We start from the raw sequence: 22856 nt of genomic DNA on the forward strand, positions 1-22856 counted from the left end.
TTTTTTGATAATATTGCTCAAGTTCTGAGTTCTTATTTAAATGGTCTCAAGAAAAGGAAGCTCTTACAAATCAAACAGTTGGAAATATAAGAAAATATTGACCTATATGAATTTCAGATTCACATGAACTGGGAAATAGTCAATATTAAATATCTAGTATTTTTTTTTTGCTACTCTACTATAGACATATCTAAGAGTCATTAACATTAAGCACAAAATTTTCATAGTGCCTAGGTTTAGTATAAGTTAAAAATTGCTATATTGTTGTATCTGTCACAAGCTTGTCAATAAGAAAGTACCTCTAAACAACACCAAAAAAAACTAAAAAATGTAAATATGATATGAGCTTTTAGATAAAATATTAACAATAATTATACTCTAAAATTTATATTTTTATAAATATATTATTATAATATTCTAAAATTTTTCTCAACACTGAAACTTTGGTATCTAACACAGCAGCTGCCTCATGGCAGTCACTCAAGAGTCACTTGCTAAAGACTGGACTCAACAATTCCACAAAATGAAGTGTGTACTGATATAATGTCATACATGTCCACACTCCATGTAATATCCATGGACTGGAAACAGTATAACTACCTATCAACAGGGAACTTGATTAAATACACAGTAAGGCATTAATACAATGGAATATGACACAGCTGTTTAAACCAACGTACATGTCTAGATATAGAAACTTACATGTCTACTTACATGTACCCACTTGTGAACAAAGAAGGGCACAACCACGTGTGCATATTGCAGTGCCACTGGTACCAAAAGTGTGTGTTAGTCACACAGTCGTGTCAACTCTTTGTGACCCCATGGACTGAAGCCCATCAGGCTTCTCTGTCCATGGGATTCTCCAGGCAGGAATATAGGAGTGGGCTGCCATGCCCTTAAAGAAGACAGTGAATCTTGACTGAACTGTTTATTGGATGAGAATACTCATTGGAAGCTTACAAGAAACTATTAACAGTGGTTATTTGGAGGGTAGGTGGGAACTGGGTGGATGGGTGTCAGAGGTGGGAGAAAAAAACTCTACTGACTACCATTTTACACTTTCAGATTTGGGAATCCACATGAACATGGTTTATAACTCAGTACATTAATTTTTAAGTGCTCTGTGACCAGAACACAGTAAATTCTGTTGAATGAATTACAACACACATGAGAGCTTCCCCATCATTTGTTCCCCTCTCCACCACCTACCCTGCCACCATTGCTCCCACTGCCACTGCCCTGGGAAGATACAGGAAGCTTTTTAAAAGTTTCATCATCTTTAAGTTTTAAAGCCATACTTTCTAACTATCCATTTATAATCATAAACCCCTCCATCACTCTTTACAACTGACAAAGTGCTTTCAAACCTATGATCTAACTGGGTCCTTAGGACAACCTGAGACAGTTTATATGTTTTGAAAGTGAAAGTCGCTCAGTGGCGTCCGACTCTTTGTGACACCATGGACTATAGAGTTCATGGAATTCTCCAGGCCAGGATACTGGGGAGGATAGCCTTTCCCTTCTCCAGGGGATTTGCCAACCCAAGGATCGAACCGAGGTCTCTTGCACTGCAGGGGGATTCTTTACTAGTTGAGCCACAAGGGAAGCCCAAGAATACTGGAGTGGGTAGCCTATCCCTTCTCCAGCAGATCTTCCTGACCCAGGAATCAAACTGGGGTCTCCTGCATTGCAGGCAGATTTTTTACCAACTGAGCTATCAGGGAAGGAGAAAACTGAAGTTTTGGGAAATTAAGGGTTCTGCCTGAGGTCATGCCTCTGAAAATGGCACAGCCAATCCTGATTGCCTGATGAGGATGGCACCTCCCTCACCATCCTTCCCAACTCTAAAAAGGGGAAAAAGAAAGATGACAGGAGGTCTTCCACAGATTTTATGTCAGTCCCATGACACTCTAGGTCAGATTGATGTATGTGTGGGTCAGTCTGGGTCACGGTCCCGGGGGACAGGACTTGCTGAGAGAGGAAAACAGCCAAATTTTGTTTTGATTGTTACACTCACCCAGCAGGGAAGGAAAAAAGGAAAAGAAAATGTTCTTGGCTGGCGTGGAGAGAACCCTACCAGAAAATGGGATGGATGCTCTAACTTGCCAAAGACATCCCCAGAGGCCCCATTAACAACATGATACTGAACCAGAGAGATGCTGAACAGTTAGGAGTGCTGCTGATTCCCTGGCAACTTTTGAAAGCAAACATATGTTTCCACTGACTGAAGCAAGGGACGGGTGGGTGGGGGGAGGGGGGAGTGGTGGGATGTCTAAGGATGGAATTAGAGAATGGGAGGATTTGACTGCTGAGGACGGAGTTGCAGGTTGTCCTGGGTATGTATCACAAAAAGTTTCCCTACATCAGCTTTTCCTCTGGTTCAATTTCTTAACCTCCAGATTGATCCTAGAGTCCCAGATTCATGTGATGCTGCAAGAGAATGAGAAGGAGGAGATGCACCCTTCACGACCACGATCTAAACACACTGTTCAAGATGACTGGGGACTTAGAGAAGAGCAGCAGCAACAGTGGAAATGATGAGAATTCATCAGTGTGCCCCCCTAAATTCATCATCATCTAAGGCGCAGAATGTGATATAGGGAAACTGTGTAATGTGCACTGTCCAGGGCCATTCAAAATGGTCTCAGAACAAATGAAGGATTCACATGTTCCCATTAACAAGAGTCTAACTGGAATAAAAAGGTGACCCAAACAAGCTCCTCTGACCCCATCTAAGATGGAAGACCCATCACCTTCGGAAAAACAGACTGTTTGTGTCGTAACATGATTTATTTACCCTGCATAGGAGAGAAAGCAGGATACTCATCTTCACACAGAAAAAGCAGAGAGGACTTCCCTGGTGGCACAGTGGATAGGAATCCATCTGCCAGAGCAGGGACATTGGTTCAATCCCTCGACCAGGAAGATTCCACAAGCTGCAGATCAACTAGGCCCGTGTGCCAAAACTAGTGAGCCCACAACCCACAACTACTGAAGCCCATGTGCTCAGAGCCTGTGCTCTGCAACGAGGGAAGCTACTGCAATAAGAAGCCTGTGCACTGCAACAAAGAGTAGCCCTTGCTTGCCATAACTAGAGAAAAGCCCTCATGGCATCAAAGATCCAGCACAACTGAACATAAGTTTTGTGGTTTTTTGTTTGCTTGTTTGTTTGTTTTTAAGGCAGATAATTTTTAGTTTTAGTTTGTTTTTTTTTTTTTCAAGAAAGGAACAAGTAACTGTCCATAACTCTTCATCTAATTCTGACACCTTCAATTCACACCTATTTTAATCACTGCAGAGAAAGTAAAAATTTCTCAAGGAATATCATAAAATATAAATGCTAGCACCTTAGTTTTATTTTAAACCTAAATTCTCAAATGAACTAGCTAATTTAACTCAGCTCTGATGTGGTACCTTTCAAAGTGGGCAGAAGGAGCCAACATGTGATACATACAAAGTCCATCAACACCTCAATTTGGCTCTGTCAGCAGCTCAGCAACCTGGAACAATTAATTCTCTTCCCCAAAAGCTTCTGACTCAGTGCAAACACACATACCACCCTCTGTTATCTAAGAAACCAGGATGATGAAAGGGAAAAGGAATTCTCCCCAAGATCAACATCTGACCACCCAAAATAGGACTGCCTTCACATTAAATCAATTTTCCACAGTCCCATTGTTCTATTTGTTTCAAATGATGGAAAATCTAATTGCAGTAAATGTTATTAGCTTCATTGTGTGACCACAGGGCTAATCAGCTATATTTCTAAAGAGTTTGGGGCTCAGCTGTGAGGAATTTTTGGATCAATATCTGATCTCTTGACATCAATGTACTATTACCAAGGATTTAGGACATGAAGCAAAAATCCAACAAAATGGAGACCCACAGGACCAAGGCTAAAAAGATTTAATTTGAACATGCTATGGTCTGACCTAGGCTGGGGATCTCAGGCTTATACTTGGTGGGTCCAGTTCAATGTGGAGTGGGCGCTGGCACAGATTAAGAGTCAGGTAGGAAAGAAAAAAAAAAAAGAGTGGGGCAGAGGGAAAGAAAGGTGCTTAGATCCATGTGGGGAGTGAAATATATGACAAGCTCTCAGAAAATTTTGGCAAATCTTGAAGAGGGGTCAGGGAGTTGAGAACTGTCAGTAGGGCAGGCCTAAGGAAGGAACCCTGGGTAATGTATGGAAAGGAAGAATCAACACTTTTCCTCAGTCAGATGTACTTGCCCACTATGAGAACAGTTTCTGTGCAAAGAACATGAAGAAAGCCTCCAGGTGCCATGGAGCCCTGGGCAGGAGGTTTGGAAGAACAAGGCCACTCCCCTAGGCCCACCCACCAGACAAGAGAAAGACAGCACCACCACCCAGGGCACCACAGATGGGGGAAAGAAGGAAACCACCTAATACATGCACATTGCTTCATTAACCCACATCAGAACTGTCTCCTGTGGTCTGTCACATGGTCCTATAAACACCTTGGTGGGAGACTGGGAGCGATGGGCCACACGGCCTCCCTGCTCCCCTGGCTCAGTTGCAACAATGCCACTGCACAGAGAAAGCGATAGTCCTCGAAATATCCCCACAACTCAGGCATCTGCCTCAGACTGAAAGATGCCTTTTCTATCTTCATGCCCAGAGTGATTTGGATCCTTCTGTTCCATGGGAACTAGATCCTGCCACTAAGGGTTTGCATGCTGCAACTGAAGATCCTGCATGCTGCAAGGAAGACTGAAGATCCCACATGCCACAACCAAGACCCAGCAGGGCCAAGTGAAAACATACATAAGTATTTGAAATCAACAACAGAAGTAGTCATAACAGCTCAGTGTATTGAGTGCTTACTCTCAAACACCTCACTAAAGGCTTTTCCTATTGACATTCCCTACATAGTTAAGTCATGTCACATCCGCCCTCAGATACAGCTGTTACAATGGCTTCCAATTTACAGAAGAGGAAACTGAGGCACAGTATGCCAACCTTCAGATCATCTTGTCCCCTCACTCTGGGGACAAGAAGGTTCCTCACTCTGAGGAACCTCATGCCACACAGTACAGCTTGAGGACTCCAGAGTTTATGAGCAGCACTTGTCAACTTCTGGGAGAGCTGTGGAGAGGGTGAAAAATACTTCTTGATCTGGACTTTGGAAGAGGACTCTTGACTCCCTTGCTCACAACATTCATATGAGTCATAGCTATCTTATTACTTTGCTGTAGCACAGGGTATAGCCATTTCTTACCCTAGTGTCTTCTTGGACCTCCCAGTCACTGGAGAAAGTTGCCAGCTGCTGTCCTTGTGAACAGTTTGAAAACTGGAAAAGGCTAGGAAACATCCTTCTGTTCTCTTGAGTGTCTGGAAAGATGGCATCTTGGAAATTGACTCCATGAGGCAAGAGGTTATAGTTCTTATCCATCCTAATGGGAAAAAAAGGAGGCAAGAGCTGTAGACTGGACACCCATGGGGTGTACCATCTTGAATCGAGAGTCAACAGAAGACTGTGACAGTGTTGCCAGTTATACAACGTCTTTTTTATAGAGTAGAGTTTATAGTAGAGTTTAATTTTTTTAACTTTTTTATAGTAGAGTTTAATTACAATATTGTGCTAATTTCTGCTGTAAAGTGACTCAGTTATACATATACATACATTTTTTTAATATTTTTTCCATTATGGTTTATCCCAGGAGATTGGATATGGTTCCCTGTGCTAAGGTAGGACCTTGTTGTTTATTCCAAATGTAACAGTTTGCATCTGCCAATCCCAAACACCCAGTCCATCCATCTCCCTCCCTCCATTGCCCTTGGCAACCACAAGTTAATTCTCTGTATCCATGAGTCTGTTTCTGTTTTGTAAATAGGTTCATTCGTGTCATATTTTACATTCCACATATAAGTGATATAATATGATATTTATTATTCTCTTTGTGACTTACTCCGCTTAGTATAATTATCTCTATTTCCGTCCATGTTGCTGCAAATGGCATTCTTTCTTTCTTGTTATGGCTGAGTAATATTCATATATATGTACCACATTTTCTTTAATCATTCAACTATCAAGGGACATTTAGGTTGTTTCCATATCTTGGCTGTTGGGAATAGTGCTGCTATGAACATGGGGGTGCATGTATGTTCCTGAATTAGAGTTTTGTCCGGGGATATGCCCACGAGGGGGACTGCTGGGTCATATGGTGGACCTATGAATTTTCTGAGGATCCCCCATACTGTTTTCCATAGTGGCTACCCCAACTTACATTCCCACCAGCAGTGTAGGAGGGTTCCCCTTTCGTCACACTCTCTCCAACATTTGCTATTTGTTCTGTTTTTGATGATAGCCATTCTGCCTGATAGGAGATGGTACCTGGCTGCAGCTTTTATTTGCATTTGTCTAAGAATTAATGACACTGAGTATATTTTTATGTGTCTACTGGCCATCTGCATGTCTTCTTTGGAGAAATGTCTATTAAGGTTTTATGCACTTTTTTTATTGTTTTTGTTGTTGTTGTTGTTGTTTTTGAATTGTATGGTCTGTATATTTGAAATTAAGCCCTGGTCTATTGCATCATTTGCAAATATTTTCTCCCATTCTTTAGGTTGTCTTTTTTTTTTTTTTCTTTTTACGGTTTTCTTTGCTGTGCAGAAACTTGTAAGTTTGATCCAGTCCCCTTTGTTCATATTTGGTTTTATTTCTATGACCTTGGGAGACTGACCTAAGGGAAAAAAAGGTCCAATTTATATCAGAGAACATTTTGCCTATGTTCTCTTCTAGGAGTTTTATGGCATCATGTCTTATGTTTAAGTCTTTAAACCATTGTGAGATATTTTTGTGCAGTGTGACAGCATATTCTATCTTCACTGATTTACATGGAGCTTCCAATTACACATCTACATGGCTCACATTAGAGGAGTCACTCTCTCTGACTGTTTCTCTACCTCACACTGCATGTATCTATCCTTAAGTTTTTCAAAACATGTGAATTGGGGGATGGGTGCGGGTGAACATTTGTGTATCTCCCAAGCCGCCTTCCTTCTCCTAGTGGAGTGCTCCTTGTTTCCCGGGCAAAGGAAAGCCAATTGGAATGACCCAAGATTCAAGTCCTATCACTGCTACTTATCTCTTGTTTGACACACAACAGATTTCTTAAATTCTCTAAGCTTAAATGTACAATCTATAAAACGAGGATGAAAACAGCATCCTTCTTTGTTTAATGGTGGTGTAAAGAGTGCATTTTTTTAATTTGGAAAATAAAGTTTTCTTGTTGAATAGTTTTAGAGCTGGTTTCCCTAAATAAAGACATGTAAAAATCTAAGTTTCTCCATATCAAGAAGGTACTACCTCATTCCTTGCCAGTTTTATTTAGAAACTGTACTTCTCCAGTATTTTTTTTTAATTCAACTTAATCTGGCTAAACCACCCAAGCAAACAAAAAGCACACCATGTATTCTAAACTTAGATATTCTGGCTTTAATATGGAAAAGAGGTGTTACCGTGAGCTTATAGACGCCCCTCTGTGGAACCTGTCTTCTTTCTCAGTGATGTGAAATCTCAAGAGCTCAAAGTTAGTCTGCAGACCAAGGTCATGGTCATTCCAAATATCCTTAATGCTATGCCACATACTGGGAAGATGGGACTTATTGTCCAATCACTATCTGTTAGATTCCATTTTGAGGTTCCTTCCAGTTCCTCTGTATCAGCCTCCTCCTCAAACTGGAGAGAACCAATGCATTAGGGTTCCACCTGCTGTTTTGTATTGCAAACCTCAGTTGAGCCCATAGCCTGACCCCTTATCTACATGCATTTCATTGTGACCACACGACAAACTTTCATGGAACTTCACAAGATTCCAGGAGTCTCCCAACAGACAAGGCCTGGTCTAATTCACCTCTCTGTTCTTCAAAGCCCTGTGAGCACCTTCCCAATCCCTTAATGCCCCCGCCCCCAGGCCCTTCCTCTATAAACTTTTGCTATTTGGAAGAGCCTGGCATTGAGGTCCGCTCGCAGCTGATATGAGCAAATCTGAGTGAAACAAGAGGACAGCTGGGCTGCATTCCACACCAGTCCCATCTTGGCATTTAAGCAGGTGTGCAGGATTGAGTAACTACACATTTCTCATCTAACCTGCACCAGGTGTTCTGCATCAGTTACTAGGATTTAATCTCAACCAACCTTGTTTGGCACATTATGAAGGTGAGGCTCTTGAGGTTCTCGACAAGGTCAGTAACTTGCTCAAAATGACAGGAAGAATGGAGCCAGAATTCCAACAACCATCTGATTCCAAAGATGTTTGGATTGGTTTTGACCACTGTCCATCCAAATAACTCCCATGGCATCCACTTTAAAAATATAGCTTTCCTTCTCTATAAGGATTCCATCTCAATTAGGGTTCCACTTTCTTATTTCAAACTCCAGGAGACGCCATCGCCTGAACTCTTATCCACAGGGATCTCATCTGCACCACAGACCAACTTGCATGGAACTCAACCAGAGAGGGCTCCTGTCCGATTGCCCTTCATACTCCTGAGAGCACTGTGACCAGGGCCTTCTTCCCCTATTACCCCCCGCATAAATCTCTGCTATTGAAAATGGGCTCTTTGTTGCTGGAAACCATCTTGAGCTTTGGCCTGAAACACTCTTCCCTGGTCAAGCACGGGAACCATCCCTGTTTTTCCAGCAGTGTTAGCCAGAGGCACCCAAGATCTCTGTAGACTCAACATGAGGAGCACCAAAGAGCAGAAAATGGGAAGGAGACCAGGGCATCACTTAACATCGCCCAGACAGGATTCTGAAGGAGTTCCTGAGCCTGCTGGGGATAAAGGTACCTCTGCTGGCCATGCCAAGTGGCTGAAGGGATGGTATGGGCGAGAGTTGGCAGGCTCACCTGAGGAAGAAGAAATAGGAGTAATCCTGGACCATGGCGTGGGAGTAACAGGAGAAGTAGCCCAGGCTGGTGAGGTTGAGCCTGGAGCCCCCAGACACCTCGAGCATGCTGCCCCATGCCTGGTCGCACAGCATCTCGATCTCAGCGGAGTAGAAGAGCCCTGCCTCGCTGGCCTCATACCACCAGGGCAGGTAGTTGTACGGGCCGTGTACTTCCTCGTGCAGCGCGAGCACCTTGGCGTGCACGATGATCTCGGCCAGCTCCGCTCGGCAGCCCTTGCTCAGGGGTCTCCATTAGGAGGGCAGCTGGCAGCCACCGGCGGCCTCCAGCCCGCCAGGCAGGCAGAGCGCTGGAAGCCGCAGCGGGCGCAGTATGCCGACGGCGAGGGCGGGCGGCGGGAGCCGCCGGGTTGGCTCTGCGCCCCAGGCGCGCTACCCGGGGCGCATGGCCAGGGGAGGGGGGAGCCCCGCGGCGGGAGCGAGAGCGTTGGGGAACCCGAAGTGCCAGGCCCCACCAGCGGGAGGCGCAGCCCTGGGACCTGGCTCCACTCACCTCTGCGGAAGCTTAGCGTGCTGCTCCCTCCTCTGCCGGGATCCTCCTGTGGGGCCTCGCTTGGGAGGCTTTTAAAAGGGCACGGAGAGAGCCGGCCACCGCCGCCTCCTGCCCCTCGTGGCTGGGGCTGGGCGGCAGCCGGAGGGACGGAGGCGGGAAGCCGTCCAGTGGCGCGGGGTGCTGGGGAGACAGCGCAGTCGGCGCTGGACCGGGAGCCCCCCGGCCGAACTCGGTGTTTGCGCCAGCGCAGAGGTCCGCGGCCAAAAAGTCAGTGTGGGGAGAGGCGGCCCAGCCCTCTCCGGAGCCCTGCGCACCGACCAGGTGGAAGCTTTGCAGGCACAAAGCGCGCTCCAGACATGGCCTTCTTAGAATGATTGCCGTCAATTGTCATGAGTACTCAGCGTACGTTTTTGTATTTTCTGAGTAGTTCATTTATACTCAAATGGCACAGAAATCTAACTTTACCGTCTCAGAGTTTACCTTGGAAATTCTGTGTGATCTAATAAACTTTTCCGAATCTCTCTCTCCCTTTCCATCTCTTATGTTTTAACGATGCTCTTAGGAAAGCCTTCAACATCTGAAAAGCCAAAGCCACATTGCTTGGATTTTCCTACAGCTACATGGTCTCATGATTAACCTCATTCCTACTTTCAGATTCTGAACACCCTACACCTGAGAAATAGATTCAGAAGTTCCAAAGAGCTTTTCACAAGTCAATGAGTGACTCTGAAGAGACCTAAACTCTACAGTTAAATCTTTATTTCTAAATTAGGCAGTTCCTTTTATCTCCCAATTGCCTTTATTATTCTTCATGTAGTAAGAAAAAAAAAAGATTATTTATAAGTATAAATATTTTGTATAGTCAAAACATCATATATATATGAAATAGCATGGATATAATATACATATCATCATACATATGTCATACATATTATATTTACAATAAGTTGATAAGCAAAACTGCTGTAAAATGGAAGGCTCTTTGTTCTGCAAGCATCTTATTAACCAGGTTTTCTGCAAGTTTAAGTCTTAGAACTCAGCCAAAGTCTTCTCTGACTGAAAGAAAGAGTTCTTAGGAAATTTGGAAAGTAAAGGTAAGGAGAAAATTGGGGTGGGGGGAGAGAGAAAATTCCAAGGCCTCACATCCCGTGACAACCAAATCTTCCTGAGATCCCCAAGTCTTCAGTTAGGACAATTAAATTCATGCATGCTTCTTGTGGCAGGGTAGAAATCCAGATGGCGTGAGGCAGGGACTCAGGAGGAAGAAGCCATGAGCAGCATGGTCTCAGGGAACCAGAAGACCCTGGGAAGGCTTTGGGCATGCCTTGAAGTGAAATGGCCAGGAATCCAGCCAGTGTGGCCCAGCTTCTGAGGGAATGAAGGCTAAAGATCTATGGGGTCACACCAATCCAGAATCCAACCGATGACTTAATGGACAGATGTGTGCTTAATCGCTCAGTCATGTCCTACTCTTTGTGACCCCAGGGACTGTAGCCTCCCAGGCACCTCTGTTCATGGGATTCTCCAGGCAAGAGTACTGGAGTGGGTTGCCATGCCCCCCTCCAGGGGATCTTCCCAACCCAGAGATCAAGCCCAGATCTCCCACATTGCAGGCAGATTCTTTACCGTATAAGCCACCAGGGAAGCTGTGACTCAATGGACCAGATTCTTAGTCCTACAAGATCATCTGTGTTGGAAGAGGAAAAAAGTAAGAGTAAGAGCTCCTCACGGACAATAACTATCCTCTACATAGCTGAAAGTCATCCTGAAGCCTTGATTAATTCTGATGAAAACAGTTATATTGAGGGAAGCAAGTGGACAGTAGTCCTGATGGTATATGACTCCTCCCGACAACCCCACCACCACCATGGGAGATGGTAGAGTTAAGTTTTTCCCACAAGGAGAAATGGCATTTGAGGATGGCATCAGACATGCTACGTTAGGACTACCCATTTGTCTCTCCTTCAATATATGAGTTAAAACGTTTCATAGCGTCTTAGTCTGTTCAGGGTGCCATGGCAAAATACCACAGCCTAAGGGGCTTAAACAACAGACATTTATTTCCCACAGTGCTGGAGGCTGGAAGTCCAAGATCAGGGTGTCAATGGGATTGGTTCCAGGCTAGTAAACGGCAACCTTTCCTCTGTGTCCCCACATGGCCTGTCTTTTTTGTACATATAGAGAGACAGAAATGTCTGGCCCTTCTAAGGACACCAGGCCTCTCAGATTAGACCACACTCTTGTGACCTCATTTAACCTTAATCACTTCCATAAAGGTGCCATCTCCAAATACAGTCTCATTGGGGGTTAAAACTTGAACAGAAAAATTCAGGGCAGAGAGGAGGGGATGTGAACAAGGGACAGAATTCAATCCATAACAGTCATTTAGCAGGTGTTCTGCAGGTTTGTAGAGAAAGAGGGGATATAAAATGGTTTATATTTCTGGCATGCTAACTTAGAGCAAGCATTGCCAAATTATAATATTAACAATAACAACTGCTAACATTTATTCACTGCTTATTCAAAAGCAGAGACATTACTTTGCCAACAAATGTTCATCTAGTCAAGGCTATGGTTTTTCCTGTGGTCATGTATGGATGTGAGAGTTGGACTGTGAAGAAGGCTGAGGGCTGAAGAATTGATGCTTTGGAACCGTGGTGTTGGAGAAGACTCTTGAGAGTCCCTTGGACTGCAAGGAGATCCAACCAGTCCATTCTGAAGGAGATCAGCCCTGGGATTTCTTTGGAAGGAAAGATGCTGAGGCTGAAACTCCAGTACTTTGGCCACCTCATGCGAAGAGTTGACTCATTGGAAAAGACTCATGCTGGGAGGGATTGGGGGCAGGAGGAGAAGGGGACGACAGAGGATGAGATGGCTGGATGGCATCACTGACTCGATGGACGTGAGTCTCAGTGAACTCCGGGTGTTGGTGATGGACAGGGACGCCTGGCATGCTGTGATTCATGGGGTCGCAAAGAGTCAGACACGACTGTTGAAACTCCATACGAACCCCGAGAGCCATGTCAGACCTGGAGAGGAGCCCTGAGGTTCCGGCCTCAACTCAAGGAGGCCCTATGCCCTTGCACCGACTGAAGAGGAAACCCGAGAAGCCCCTCGCAACTCGAATGAGGCTTGACTTTTTGCAGCCAAGACGAGCAGGTCCCTGAGGTCCCCATCGGAACCCAAGAGGAACCCCAGGTTTCCTGCTGCAACTCAAGAAAAACCAGGAGATTCTCCCCTCAAAGCAAGATGAGGCCCTTTTCTGCTGCAGCATCTCGAGAGAAATCCCAGCTTCCCTCTTGAGCCTCAAAAGGGTGCTTGACACCCTTATTGAATTCAATAAATTCCCCAACATAACCGTCTGCACTCGAGAGGAAAACCGAGTTTCCTGCCACAACTCAAGAAGATCCCCATTTTCCCTTCCTCATCTCAATATGAGGGTCCATTCCCCTGCATCATCTGCAAAGGAATCCCGACATTCCCGTCACACCTCAAGAGGAGGCCGGTCTCACCCTGAAACTCCAGAGGAACTCCAGAGGTCATCCCACAATTCAAAAAGACACCAATTTCCCCATCCACTCAAGATAAGGCCTTATTCCCCTGCAACGATTCGAATGCAAACCCTAGTATCAACTCCCAACACGAAGGGAGGACTGAGAGCCCCATGGCACCTCTACAAATAGGACCAGATCCCGACCTCAGCTCAACAGGAGGCCTGACACCCATTTTACTCCTCGAGAGGGAAGGGCAGTCCCATGCCTCAATACGAGATGACGTCTGACTCCCCAGTGGAATCTCCATAGGGACCCTGAGATCCATGTCAGAACTGGAGAGGAACCCTGAGTTTCTGGCCTCACCTCGATATGAGGCCCTAGTCCCCTGCACCAACTCGAGTGGAATCCCGAGAGGCCCCTCAAAACTCCAAAGGAGTCCTGACTTCCCAGAAACAAGATTAGAGGCTCCCTCAGGTCCCCGTGGCAACTCGAGGGAACCCAAACTTCCTGCTGCACCTCGAGAAACACCTTGAGATTCCCCCTTCCATGCGAATTGAGGTCTCATTCCCCTACCGTGACTCCAGAGCAATCCCGCGCTCCCCCTCGCAACTCGAATAGAGACTTGACTTCCCCGAGGCAACACAAGAGGCTCCCTGAGTTCCCCGTGGTACCTGGAGAGGAATCCCAAGCCTCCCGCCACAACTCAAAAACACCCAGGAGATTCCCCTGTCAACGTGAGATGAGGCCGTTTTCTCCTACAGCGGCCAACTTCCCCTTGCACCACAAGAGGAGGCCTGTCTCACCTATTGAATCTCAAGTGGAACCCCACGGATTCTGCTGCAAGGAAAAAGGACACCGAGTTCCCCCTCAGCTCCAGATAAGTCCTGATTCCCCTGGACCTGCTCCAATGGAACACCGAGGATCCCCTCACAACATGATGGGAGGCCTGACTCCCATGCTGATCCTCTTGAGGAAGCCCAAATTTCCCACCTGAACTCGACAGGAGGCCTGATACCCCTTTGACAACTCAAAAGGAAAGCAGAGTTCCATGCCTCGACCCCAGAAGAGGCCTGACTCCCTAGGTGAAGCTTGATAGGAATCCTGAGATCCCTGAGATGCCGATGAGGAGCACTGAGTCCACCGACTGAACTCTGCACAGGGCCCTATTCGAAGGCAGTGAATCAAGAGGAAACTCGGCATGCTGTTCGCAACTCGAAAAGAGACCTGACTTCTCTGAGGCAACATGAATGGGTCCCTGAGGGCCCCGTCACAACTTGAGAGGAACCCCAAGCTTCCCTCCGCAACTCGAGAAAATACACAAGATTCTCCCCTCAATGCGAGATGAGGCCCTTTTCCAGAGCAGTTTCTCGAGAGGAATCCCACATTGCCTCTTGAAATGCGAAAGGGTACTGGACACCTTTATGCAACTCCAGAAGATCCCTGAGATACCCATCCCCACTTGAGAGGAACACCAATGTTTATGCCACAACTCAAGAAGAGCCCCGTTTTCCCCCTCCTCCACTTGACATGAGGGTCGATTCCCCTGCTTCGTTGGTAAAAGAATCCCGACGTTCCCGTCACACCTCAAGAGGAGGCTGTTCTCATATTTAAACTCCAGAGGAAACCTCGTGGCTCATGCCACAATACCAAAGACACCGATTTCCGCATCACTTGAGATAAGGCCTGATGCCCCTGTGCTGATTCAAATGGAACCCTGAGGATCAAGTCACAACATGAAGGGGCACTGACACTCTGGTTGCATTCTCCAGAAGAAGCCACAGGTTCCAAATACAACTCGACAAGAGGCCTCACACCCCATTCACAACTAGAGAGGCAAGCCGAGTTCCATGCCTCAACACAAGACAAGGCTTGCCTCCCCTGTTCAGACTGCACAGAAACCCCGAGACTGATGTCAGAAATGGAGAGGCTCCCTCCGGAACTTGAGATGAGGCCCTATTCATCCCTGCAGTGATGCGAGATGAATCCCGAGGTGCCCCTCGCAACTCTAAAGGAGATCTGACTTCCCTGAGGAAACACGAGTGGGTCCCTTGGGTCCCCATGCAACTCGACAGGAACCCTAAGCTTCCCAACACAACTCAACAAAAACAATGAAATTCTCTGCTCCACGAGAGACGAGGCCCTTTTACGCTGCAGCGTTTCCCAAGAAATCCCACGTTCCCTCTTGGAACTTGAAAGGGTACTTGACACCCTTTATGAAACCCCAGAAGATTCCTAGGATACATGTCCCCACTCGAGAGGAACGCTGACTTTCCTGCCAAGCTCAAGAAGAGTGCCGTTTTCCCCTCTTCAACTCGAGATGAGGGTCGATTCCCCTGCTTCATCTGGAAAGGAATGCCGGCGTCCCCATCTCACCTCAAGAGGAGGTTATTTTGTCTGTGTCCATGGAGTAACTTGAGCTGGGTCTGAAATGCATGAACAGGAGCGTGCCATGAAATATAGCTACAGTGGTTAAATGGGAGGCACACGTAGAGAAAGCTTTGCATCTCCCCTCGGCTGAGTTCATCCTAAGGATGGTTGCTATGATGTAGCTGTAGGAGAGGAGGACAGTGATAATGCTGGTCCCCACAACACAACTACTGGATATGAACAGCGTTATCTCATTGATGGATGCATCTGAGGAGAAGAGGGCTAGAAAGGCCAGGAAGTCACAGAAAAAGTGATTGATGACATTAGAACTTCAAAATGATAATCAAAATGTACAACAGGTGTGGATTGCTGAATCTACCAAACCTTCCACGTAGACAACAGATATTAGCTGAGTACAGAGTCTTCTGGACATGGAAACTGTATAAAGAAGTGGATTGCAAATGGCTATATAATGGTCATAAGCCATGACAGCCAGCATGAGACTTTCTACTTCTGCAAAGGTCCCCCAGAAATACATCTGCATAGCACACAAGTCAAATGGAATCCTTTTATGCTCAGGTAGGAAATCAGCCAGCATCTTGGGAGAGACAGCAGAGGAGTAGCAGACATCACAGGAGGAAAGATTGCTCAGGAAATGATACATGGGTGTGTGCAGTCTTGGGTCCACCTTGATCAGCAGGATGATCCCAACACTGGCAACCACAGTTATGCCATAAACCAGCACGAAGAGCATGAAGAGCTCCTCCTGCACGTGCCTTCTGTCTGAAAGTCCTAGGAATGTGAAGTTAGTAGCCACACTGCAGTTCTCAGCAGTCATCACTCAGACCTGTGGGGAAATTCCTGGTTGTGAAAGGGAAATGGAAATGGAGGGTAAATATGTCAATTTACTATCATTATAGTTAAACCCCTGGTCCTTTTGTAGATGTAAGTAATCAAGAAAAGAGACAGACCTTCCTAGGACTGCATGAGGCCAACGGACTCTGAGAAATATTCTCCAATTTTGTTTAAATGAAAAAAAAAAATTGACAACAATACATTTGCAAAGCACTGTATAGTTTTGCAGTGCCCTTTCATCCAAACTAAATCAGACTGTTTTCAATCCAACTTGTGTAGTATTTATGACCATGTTTGTGGCTTTCCTGATGGCTGAAATGGTAAAGAATTAACCTGCAATGCAGGATACCTGGGTTTGATCCCTGGGTCGGGAAGATACCCTAGAGAAGGGAATGGCTATCCACTCCAGTATTCTTGCCTGGAGAATTCCATAAACAGAAGATCCTGGTGGGCTCTACAGTCCATGGGGTTGCAGAGTCAGGCACAACTGAGTGACTAACACTTTGCTACTTCTAATACTAACAAAATGATATACTCTGAGTGAAGCAAGGGTCTGATAATTGGGTGGTTCACATAACTTGTCTTTTGACAAGATTGCTGTGTTTTTTGGTTTGTTTTGTTTTTCAATGATGTAGAAATGTTGTTATATCCTGTGTTAGAGAAGAGTAGTAAGTAAGAAGCACAGGTGATGAATATATTGCTTTCTTATTCCCCCTGTGGAGAGGGCAGAACTATAGTCAGTTCTGAATATAAGAAGTCCTCACTTCCCCATTAACCTCTCAAGTCCCTCCAACCTCATCATAGGAGGGATAGATGGTTCATGTTTCAGGACCTGCTGGGACAGAGAGGGTGGTGATTTTTGGATAAGAGGGTGGAAGAGGCTCTATGAACTAAATGCTGAGATGCACATAGAGTAACATGCCAGCGCTGACCATTCTTCTGCTTGGAAGTTGCAGTTATACTGGGGAGATGATGAAGAGCATTTGAGATCCAGTTGCAGAGATGCTGGTAGCAAGGGTCATAGAGGCAAGGAAGAAGGCTTGGTTTGCTGCATGAGTCCTTTCTGCCCTAACCTACTCTCTTCCACACTTTGTATTCTGCCATAACGTTTTCGTAAGACACATAACATAAATACTCTCATGGTCACACTTCTGTAACCTCAGAGACATTCACATCTGAGCTGTGGCCCCACTCCAATTCTCTAAATATTTTAACATTGTTTGATTGTTTTATTTGAGCCAGATTTCTCTTCACTATCTCTGAGTTCTGCCTTTCTTTGGTTTAAGAACTACTTGTTTTTGGAAGGACAATGGAATTCTATGTCCCACTGTTATATTTTACCCAAACCAATTATGTGATATATAATGTCATCAGTTAGTCAGTTGAGTCACTCAGTTGGGTCTGACTCTTTGTGACCTCATGGACTGCAGCATGCCAGGCTTCCCTTTCCATCACCAACTCCCAGAGCAGCACGCCAGGCTTCGCTGTCCATCACCAACTCCCAGAGCTTGCTCAAACTCATGTCCATTGAGTCAGAAATGACATCCAACCATCTCATCCTCTGTCATTCCCTTCTCCTCCACTTGTCCTCTTATGTTCTAGAATTTAAAACACAGGAATTGCATGTAGATGAGGGATAGAGAAGCGCATTGGAACAGTGGTCTAGTGATCACTGTGCAGGTTTTCACCCCTAGGACTTAACTCGTATATCTGCTTAGAAAGACATAATTAAGCAAAAATACTTTCCTTTAAAACTTAAAGCATTTATAGAAATATAATATGTATGTTACACATAATGCATTGTATAACAGATAAATTTTTAAAATAGTAAAAAACATCTGACCATTTCTATAATGTATGTTTGCTCCTTTTATATTCACTATTTATATGTATTTAAAATAAACAAGTTGTATAACTAACTACAATAAAAATGTGTGTACTATTTCATATGTTCCTTTGTTTATATAAAATACCTTCTTTCAAAAAAGCATTAAAAATAAGGAAATCTCAAATATAAATCAAAGAAACAGCAAAGATATCAGTGCCTGTCCCAGAACTCCTGACTTGTTTGTTGCATGCAGTTCTGTCTGCAGGAGGGTTCAGCATTGCCTCCTGCCTGACCTGGATTATATAATCATCTCTGTGTCTGGTCCCTGGGTGGTGAACCCTTAGTCTCTCAGGAATAAGTAACAGATATGATATAATTTGCCATCTGATATTTCATACAAGTAAGCTGATTGTACATGGAATATAGACCTTTAGAATAGTTTGCCTTTGGTCCCCCTCTACCTTAATGCCCAATATTATACTTATTCAGAAACAGTGAATGCCTCTGATCTGCAAGCATTCCTAATTTCCAGTTCACCAATCCTTATGTAGCCACTTTGTTATCATTCAATACATTAGAAAACAAATGCATACCCATTCACCCTCACACACTTACACAGGCACACAAACACAAACACTCTCCATTAAACACATTCATGAAACAAAGATTTTGTAAAACCATCAAAAATCTCAACATATTTACATTCCATAGGGACAACTAGATGTTTTCTACACTATTTGGCTTTTAGTTTTTAAATAAAAATGATGTCAGGATTATGTGTGTATACAGGGAAGCCTGATGTGCTTAAATTCATGGGATCGCAAAGAGTTGGACACAATGACTGACCAACAGCAAGGCTTTGTATATTATGTCATAATTACAGTCTGTTAGAAATAATTTTAATAATTATTTAATTGACATTGGTCACTTCCATTATATGGCAAGATTCATTAGTATAAAAGCAGATGGAGTTATGATGAAATAAAGCCCACATAGAGTGCAACAGCAACTTAGAAAACACTAATTTTCAGAAAATTAAAAAAAATTAACACATATAAAGACTGAAGAAACACAAATTTGACAAATGAAGACTCTGAAAATTTTCCACAAATAAGGAATATTAAACAGAAGTTTAAGAAATAAAATGAAACCTGTGGCGTTTAGGAAATCACACATATTGCTAGGATTGGAAGATAGTATAAATACAAATGGAATCATACAACATTAGTCAAACCAATTTTGATTTTCATAAATCATTGTGTAACATTGGGAAGAAAACGTATATGAGCAAATTTTCAATGGAACCATTTTTTATTTTTACATTTCATCAGAGCCTCTTTCACATCTTTGTTCCATAGGCTGTAAATCAGAGGATTTAACATGGGAATCACAAGAGTATTAAACAAGGAGGTCATTTTGTTTTCATCTAGAGAGTAGGAAGCACTTGGCCTGAAATACACGAAGAGCAGAGTTCCCTGAAAAATTGCCACAGCAGTTAGGTGGGAGGTGCAGGTAGAGAAAGCCTTGAACCTCCCCTCAGCAGAGTGGATCTTTATCACTGCTAGGATGATGTAACAGTAAGACACAAAAAGACCTGAGAGGGTGTTCAGTTCAATGAGGCCAAAAATGATAAATATCACTAACTCATTGACCTGTGTATCTGAGCAAGATAGCAAGAGCAGAGGAGGGACATCACAGAAGAAATGGTTAATTTCGTTTGACCCACAGAAACATAAGTGGAAGGTTAATATTTTATTTATTGAAGCATCCATAATTCCCACCATATAAACCCCAGCCATCAGCAGGGAGCACACCTTGACAGACATCTTGACTGTATAAAGCAAGGAGTTGCTAATAGCCATGTACTGATCGTAGGCCATGACCGCCAACAGTAGACACTCAGACTCTGCAAAGGTACAGAAGATCAGAAATTGTAGAGCACGGCCATAGAAGGGGATGGATTTGTTCTTGATGAGGAAGCCTGCCAGCATCCTAGGTCCAATGGCTGTGGAATAGCAGAGGTCACTGAAGGAGAGGTGGCTGAGGAAAAAGTACATGGGTGTGTGCAGCTGGGGCTCTGTTCTAACTAAAACGATCATCCCGAGATTTGCAACAAGAATAATGAGATAAACAACCAGAAACGTGGTAAATAGAGTCACTTTGATTACAGGGCTACTACTAATTCCCAAGAGAAGGAATTCTTTCAAGGAAGTGCAATTTTCCCCATTCATTCTTCTTTATTCTTCTTGTAAAAATGCTTCAGAAATGACTGAGACAATGACAGATCAGTGTTTTCACTCTTTTTGAGACAAAATATTATCTGTAAATCAGATAAAATTAATTCCAGTACATTTTATTCTGAGAAAATAGCCCATACAAATTTCTCTACTATTTGATTTTAAAAGGTTATGTGTGGGATAGGAGTTTTGAGAAAGTCTGACTCTAAATTTGGATGTCATCTATAATGTATGTGACTAGTTGGAACATGCACTGCTTTATCTCAGCAATCAGTTCTTTACTGAAAGCTCATTGCATGTCAAGCATAATAGGAAAGTAACACCTTAATTAAAGACAAGGTTGGAGTATTCAACCTTATATTTTACAGATACCTATCCAACTAAGAATACAAGTGATTGCACTTCTTGAGTACTTAAGAATCATAATGTGTTTATTTGTTTGTTTGTTCAATCGCTAAGACGTGTCTGGCTCTTTCAACTCAATGTTGAAGCCTACCAGGCTCCTCTGTCCATGGGATTTACCAGGTAAGGACACTGGAGTGGGTTGCCATTTCCTTCTTCAGGGTGTCTTCCCGAATCAGGGATCAAACCCCCATCTCCTGAACTGCAGGTGGATTCCTTACCACTGACCCACCTGGGGAGCCCAATTTGCTTATTATTGTGTATTAAATAATGACAGAATGAACTTATCTCTGCTTTTGAAAGAATGAACAATATGGTTATTGTCTCTGCTCTACTTTTTAATGTATATATTGAGCGTTAGATATATTTTAGTAAAATTGTCTCTAGAAATATTTTACTGCTTTGCCACATTATTATTATTTATGTGCAGGAGCAGTCTGGTGCCAAAAGACATGTCTCTTGACCAGGTAAATAAAAATTCTAGAAACAAGCAGAAACAAGAAACTTTAGCTAATGCATTTTCAACCCTTTAGATTTTAACCTGGCTTGTTCATTAAAAATAGATGGGACAAAAGTAACAAACATATATTTGATATAAGCTTCTATTTGTGTGTATTTTATATGTATGTGCACGTGTGTGCTTGTGTGTGCATGCACTCTGTTGATATATGAGAATTGGAGTATGAATGATGAACTGATTTTGCTTTAGACTTGAGTAAATATGGTATGTGTTTTTTATGGATTGAATTTGCACAAATTATTAATAGTATTAGTATTGTAACAAGTCATTATGCACAGTGGCAAAGAATTTGCCTGCAATGCAGGAGACACGGGTTCAATCTGGAGCTCAGGAAGATGCCCTGGAGAAGGAAATAGCAACCTACTCTAGTATTCTTGCCGGGAAAATCCCATGGACAGGAGACTGTTGGACTACAGTCCTTGCAGTCACAAAGAGTCAGACATGACTGAGTAATTGAGCACACACAACACGAACAATATGATACTTTTTACTGTTAAAATATTCAAAAAAATCTTAAATCTTAGTTATACCTTTTCACAGTGCTTAAAAAAATCCAGCTTTTCCCCTTAATTTTGTTTAAGATATACATACGTAAAATTGTTTGCTAATCAAAATAAATCTGATTTGTCCTGCTTTAATAAGAAATACAGTGGGGGACAGATGTACACCCATGGCTGACTCATATCAGTGGATGGCAAAACCACCACAATATTGTAATTAGCCTCCAATTCAACAAATTAATTTAAAAAAATACAATGTTTTTTCCATTAGATTACAGATTATTAACCAAAGGAAATAAGTAAATAAAGTGTTCATTTACAAGTCTCCAAATATTTGATTCCTTAGTTTTTGAAATTTAAGGCTGTTATTCTTCATTCTTCAAATTTGGCAACTCAGAAACCTACCTGCGATGAGCAAGTTCTGCTGAGCTTGCCTCTGGCAGGTGAACAATATAGACAGATCACACTTAATTTTTACTTAGTGACAGTTGGGAGTTAAATCTCTAAGGCATTTGCCCTCACTCTTCTGTGTTATGCAAGCATGTGATTAATTAGATTTCTAGTTTTGTATTTTCCCCCATGAATGCTGTAACAACTTTAGAAAATGCTAAACTTTAATTCTTCACACTTGAAGAAAATTGATTATATCAGGAAGGTTAAATAATTTTTCAGTATGATTTATTGTGACCCCGAGTCTACATCATCTTCCTCCAGTCAAATCAGACATATAATGAAACTGAAATGGACTCTCCACTTAATTATTTTATCTGTTATTATTTCTCTTGAAATTAATAGATTTATTAAATATAGTGATTATTTATTTATTTGTTTATTTACCCTTAATTATTTTTAATGTTTCTTTACTGCTGAAACAATCTCCTTCACCTTCCTACTTTGGAATATAACAGTTTTTCAATGATATGTTACTAACCAATACCTTTTTTTCCTCATTAACTGTCTGTGATTTCATTTCTGAAGTCGCATGTTATCCAACAAGATTTCAATTATTTGTATAATTTCACACATATAAAATCATTTATTTTTTTTCCCTAAATGGATTCTGCAGGAAGAAAAAAAGTGACTTTTTAGATCTAGTTCTAAACTAATTTGATTCATCAGGACACCATTGAAATCCTCAGTTACTTAGTTTCTTTGATGATCTTACACCAGAGGTTTATCTTCAGTTTATAATTATGATGGTATTAAAGAGTTATCATATTTCATCTT

General features: G+C 43.1%; 1 protein-coding gene and 2 pseudogenes across 1 annotated transcript; all 3 read right to left on the bottom strand.

The window, feature by feature from the left end:
• Window positions 1-4025: 4025 nt before the first annotated feature.
• On the bottom strand, window positions 4026-9962 carry LOC102410172 (annotated as a pseudogene).
• Window positions 9963-15294: 5332 nt separating this feature from the next.
• On the bottom strand, window positions 15295-16125 carry LOC123330381 (annotated as a pseudogene).
• Window positions 16126-19265: 3140 nt separating this feature from the next.
• Window positions 19266-20201, bottom strand: LOC102414358 (olfactory receptor-like protein OLF2). Its single transcript, XM_006061884.2, has one exon. The coding sequence runs from the start codon at window positions 20199-20201 to the stop codon at window positions 19266-19268; it is 936 nt and encodes a 311-aa protein (XP_006061946.1).
• Window positions 20202-22856: the final 2655 nt, after the last annotated feature.

Source organism: Bubalus bubalis, chromosome 18 (assembly GCF_019923935.1).
Source record: "Bubalus bubalis isolate 160015118507 breed Murrah chromosome 18, NDDB_SH_1, whole genome shotgun sequence".
Taxonomy (NCBI): domain Eukaryota; kingdom Metazoa; phylum Chordata; class Mammalia; order Artiodactyla; family Bovidae; genus Bubalus; species Bubalus bubalis.